This window comes from Solanum tuberosum, unplaced genomic scaffold (genome assembly GCF_000226075.1).
Source record: "Solanum tuberosum cultivar DM 1-3 516 R44 unplaced genomic scaffold, SolTub_3.0 scf00622, whole genome shotgun sequence".
Lineage (NCBI taxonomy): Eukaryota > Viridiplantae > Streptophyta > Magnoliopsida > Solanales > Solanaceae > Solanum > Solanum tuberosum.
The window spans coordinates 140,419-145,292 of record NW_006239536.1 but is presented as its reverse complement, the minus strand read 5'-3'; the positions used below and the strand labels follow the sequence as shown (position 1 = coordinate 145,292).

General features: G+C 39.9%; 1 protein-coding gene across 1 annotated transcript; it reads left to right on the top strand.

Annotated features, from left to right (window-relative positions):
* Positions 1 to 242: 242 nt before the first annotated feature.
* Positions 243 to 2,534, top strand: LOC102605174 (probable 6-phosphogluconolactonase 2). Its single transcript, XM_006366190.2, has 3 exons — positions 243 to 459; positions 551 to 686; positions 1,803 to 2,534. Exons 1-3 carry the CDS (start codon positions 284 to 286, stop codon positions 2,292 to 2,294), a joined length of 804 nt encoding a protein of 267 aa, XP_006366252.1. The 5' UTR covers positions 243 to 283; the 3' UTR covers positions 2,295 to 2,534.
* The last annotated feature ends 2,340 nt before the right edge of the window (positions 2,535 to 4,874 follow it).

Here is a 4,874-nt window from a genome sequence, read left to right as displayed (position 1 = left end):
AGGCCTGGGTATGAACAGGGGTGCTAGAGTGGGTTAGAGTCTCACGTTAGTTGGGAAAATGCACTGGTGGTATGCTTACATGGACTTGAAAAATTCTACCGTCATGAGCTAGTTTTTGGGTTGTGTTAGACCCAAGTATCACATCTTTACAGTATGCTAGTAGAAATGTACTCGAAAATTTCTACCCCGACTTGCTTCGGACTGAGGACTGGTTTTTTTTTTAATTAACAACATATGGTCCTAATTGTAGTTGACTTCTTGTATGTTGTGATTAGTGCAGTGAATGATGGCTTTTTCAGGAGCTAAAGAAGATGGAAGAGAGGTGAAGATTTACGAGTATTTGGATGAACTAAGTACTGATCTAGCAGAGTATATATCAGAACTATCAGAAGCTTCTGTGAAAGAGAGGGGAGTATTTGCCATCGCATTATCCGGTGGATCGCTCATTAGTTTAATTAGGTATGTAAGCACACTCTCTATCTGTTCATATTTGTTCTGTTGCCTTCTCTATAAGATTGTGTAAATATGTTTGAAAACTTGGAGGAAGCAGAAAACTATGTGAAGCCCCTTACAGCAAGACTGTTGATTGGTCCAAATGGTATATATTTTGGGTGGACGAACGTGTTGTGGCGAAGAATCATGCTGATAGTAATTACAAGCTAGCCAAAGATGGATTTTTGTCTAAGGTAAATGTCTCAACTTCAGCTTTATTCTGCACACTATTTGTTGTTGTGAGCCTCAGTAGTAGTTAACATTGACTATCCTATTTCTTTGTCAAAGCAATGCCTTTCCTTTTACAGGTTGTGATTCATTATAGACGTGTTCTTTGTCACGAGATCTTTAAAGTAGATCTCTTCTAAGAAATTGTTTTGGGTGATTGAATTTACTATAGCCAGATCTTGGTATTTCACTCTAAGAGTACGATCACAACGTCCCTGTGGAAGAATAGTTATGTTAAAATTGTCCACATATGATGCGCCTTGAAAATGCAGGGAATCTTCCAAGCCTTTGTGTTCTTGTTATCTTTTTAGGCGTGTCCATCTCTTTTGTCATTTACGAATATCATGTAGACTTTTCATGCTGGTCATGTCTAACATTTTTCGAGAACTTTGATGTAATCTGCTAGTTGTGGAAAAGTATTTAACATGAGACTATACTGTTCCTTAATCACTTGTAATACTTGCTTCGAATAGCTTCTTTTATGTTTTTTGATACTATATAGCCCATTGAATAATTGTTAAAGATCTCTAGTGAGAAAGATGAGGAACTTTGTCTCCTCCTTTTTCTACCTAGTACTGTATTTTGAAATCGTATTTCTATCTTCTGTTCCGAAGTAAGTTATCACGTTATAACCATAGAAGGCTTTGTTTGTCATTGTGGTAGGATAAATCATCATTCTTGTTCCAATATTTGTAGCAACTTAACGTGAAAAGACTCGCAATTGTAGATACAATTATGAAGTTTGATGGCCAGGTTTAGATATTCTGAAGGGCCATTTTTACTTTTTCTGGTGTTAACTATTGTTATACGGTCCCATCGATCTGTTCTAATGGTGTAGAGACGAGTGGTGAAGGAATTGAAAAAAAGGATAGACTTTTAGTAAAGTTTCTCTTTTCTTATCCACAATATTCCATTTACTTGTAACCCGAGTTGGACTCAAAAGTAAACGAACGAAAAAGAGAAGACCAAGGGGTGAAATCGTGGTTTTATGATAGTACATAGAAGCCAATACTCTATTGATTTCCTTCAAATCTCTCACCTGGTGTAGTATGTCTCAATTATGGCGCGTTTTCACTTTTCAGGTACCTATAGTTCCAAGCCATGTACATTCGATTAACGACACAGTGTCAGCTGAGAAGGCTGCTGAAGACTATGAGTTTGTAATTAGACAGCTTGTAAGGACTCGTGTAATCAGCGTTTCAGACGTTAGTGACTGCCCCAAGTTTGACCTCATCCTACTCGGGATGGGCCCTGACGGTCACATTGCATCTCTATTCCCTGATCACTCCATACTCGATGAGAAAGACGAATGGGTGACTTTTGTAACTGACTCACCTAAGCCTCCTCCGGAGAGGATAACATTTACTTTGCCTGTGATTAACTCTGCTTCTAATGTGGCTGTGGTTGTAACTGGAAGCAGCAAAGCAGAGGCTGCACATTTGGCAATTGATGATGTCGGGCCTGACGTTCCGTCATCGCCTGCAAAGATGGTCCAGCCAACTAAAGGGAAATTAATATGGTATCTGGATAAAGCAGCTGCCTCAAAACTAGATTGCACAAAATTTTCAGAGTAGGGCCAGGGTTTCAAGTTCCCTTGTCAACAGAATGTACAACTGTATGGGGCACAAAGCATGTGGAACTTAGTACATTCTAATCTTTTGTCAGGATTTTATAGTTCATCTTTTCTTAATTTCACAACTTTTTTATGTCCTTTTGGAATTAGAGTGGTTATTGGACTTTTGTGATGGATCAAGTATCTTCCCTATTCTGATGTAAGGGAACATCAATAATAGATCCTTACCCACCTTTGAACTAATATGAAGAGACAGATCGATGACTTATGTTGTTCGGACTTTTCAAAAAAATTGTCATGACTTTTGTCGAATCCTTTAAAAATGTACTATTTGTTGGAGGATCCAAACCGTTTCAATCAGCATCTTGAAGAGTCCTAGCAAAATGCGATACTTAGCTAACCCGAGACAGGCTTATCTCCTCTTTAGGCAGGGATGGCAATGGGGAAGAGAGGATGCGGGGAGGTTTGGGGGGGGGGGGGGGGGGGGGGGGGGGGGGGGGGGGGGGGGGGGGGGGGGGGGGGGGGGGGGGGGGGGGGGGGGGGGGGGGGGGGGGGGGGGGGGGGGGGGGGGGGGGGGGGGGGGGGGGGGGGGGGGGGGGGGGGGGGGGGGGGGGGGGGGGGGGGGGGGGGGGGGGGGGGGGGGGGGGGGGGGGGGGGGGGGGGGGGGGGGGGGGGGGGGGGGGGGGGGGGGGGGGGGGGGGGGGGGGGGGGGGGGGGGGGGGGGGGGGGGGGGGGTGGGGGGGGGGGGGGGGGGGGGGGGGGGGTTGAAGTGGGTTTTTTAAAAACTAATGCAGGCGGGGCTGGTTGCGAGTCTATGTGGTTTTATACGGATTCAAACTTAATTTTAACGTTTTATATGTTATAAGTGTAATAGAATGTTATTTATCAAAAAAAGAAAAGAATATTATTTAAGAGAATTTTCAAAGTCATTAAAATATTCAAGATAGTAAATGAAAATGGTTCAATCAAAACTAATACGGTTTCTTACATGCTTCCCATTTAACCTCTAAAAATAAAATTTTAAGTCATTATCTATTAAATTAATATAAATTAATGAGAACATGAATTTATGTTTATGAATTTTTCTTTTAGTATCAAAGCTAATTAAAAAGGGAAATAATCAAAAAATTATGCAGGCTGGTTTATGGGGGGGGGGGGGGGGGGGGGGTGAGACGGATTGAAAATGAAAAAAATTGTTATGCACAGGGTTAAAAAATTTGCGGGTTAAGCTCAACCCTCCCCGCCCGGCCCATCTCTACCAAAAAATCTCCTTCGCAAATGCAGACCTCCTCTAGAAAACACCAAGAAGAGTGTACTACAAACAAAAGACGTCAATTCAGCTATGAAGTTCATCAACTCAAACACCAAATGAACCAACAAAAATCATTCGAAACCCCAAGAAAACATACCAAATATGCAGATTGACTACAAAATATGTTTCGAATATGTTGAAATCATCGATCTAAGGTCTTCCTGAACGAATATTGATCGTTGTCAAAATTAACTCTCTTAAAACTCAAAAATCTAACCGATGAATCAAATCAAATCTGAACGCCTTTGGATCCATGCAATCACCAAACTGAGTCAAAAGTCACCTTAAGGACCTAACAAAACTATCAAAATTCAATTTCGAGCTTGTTAACCTAGAACGTTGACTTTGGTCAAACTTTTCAAACTTTGAACCTTCAAAACTAAAAATATCATCCATTCACCTCGGGAATTGTTCCACTATATTTGAAAGTTACAAATGACATAGCTAGCGTTTGGCCATAGATTCTCAAATATTTTTGACAAATATTATTTGGATGAGAATTTTGGGTGAAACTTCACCATGTGTGGCCATAATATTTGGGAACATCTTTCACTTTTTTAAGAAATATGATTTATATCCATATGTTTTAAAAACTATCAAAACTAACCATAGGTTTTAAGAATTGACTTCCGCAACAATTCAATTGGATCTTTGTTGTAGCAAATAACAAGTAGTGTCCATGACACTGGAGCAATGTGATAGTTCGGAGTGAGTGAAACAAGCATCATTCCATACATCGTGAAGTTGATGAAGTAGATGAAGCACATGACTTTATTACACTGAGCCGATTGTTTGTCATGTCCATCAACAACCATATCATCACTTTCATATTCAGTGAATATTCCATCACTGATTTGATGTGCACGCAAAAATTTATGTAATATTGTGCAAACAACGACTATAGAGGGTGTTTTTGTAAAAGATTAAATTAATTTTTATAAGCTCCCAAATAATGAAATTTGGCCCAAATACTGAAATTTGGCCCAAATACTAGTTTTTTCTAGTATTTGGAAATTTGAGTTATTTGTCAAATAATGACAAATTGTATGAACAAATACAATTTGCCAAATTTTTCCCAAATATTACTTGGCAAATCTATGGTCAAACGAGTCCATAGAAAAACTATAGGGAGTATAAAAATAGGAAAAATTCGTAGAAAATCCAAAATGACCATGACGATTAATCAAAAAACTAGGTGGGTGAATTTATTTAATTGGGATGACAGTTTAAAATTAGATCAATGATAAAAAAAAAACGCATAGAGTTTAA

What these genes read in the sequence shown, in the direction of transcription:
- LOC102605174 (XM_006366190.2), top strand. Translation starts at nt 284, where the DNA reads ATGATGGCTTTTTCAGGAGCTAAAGAAGATGGAAGAGAGGTGAAGATT. An exon ending in TCGCTCATTAGTTTAATTAG is followed by an intron (nt 460 to 550) that starts GTATGTAAGCAC and finishes TGGAGGAAGCAG; the next exon opens with AAAACTATGTGAAGCCCCTT. An exon ending in AAGATGGATTTTTGTCTAAG is followed by an intron (nt 687 to 1,802) that starts GTAAATGTCTCA and finishes TTCACTTTTCAG; the next exon opens with GTACCTATAGTTCCAAGCCA.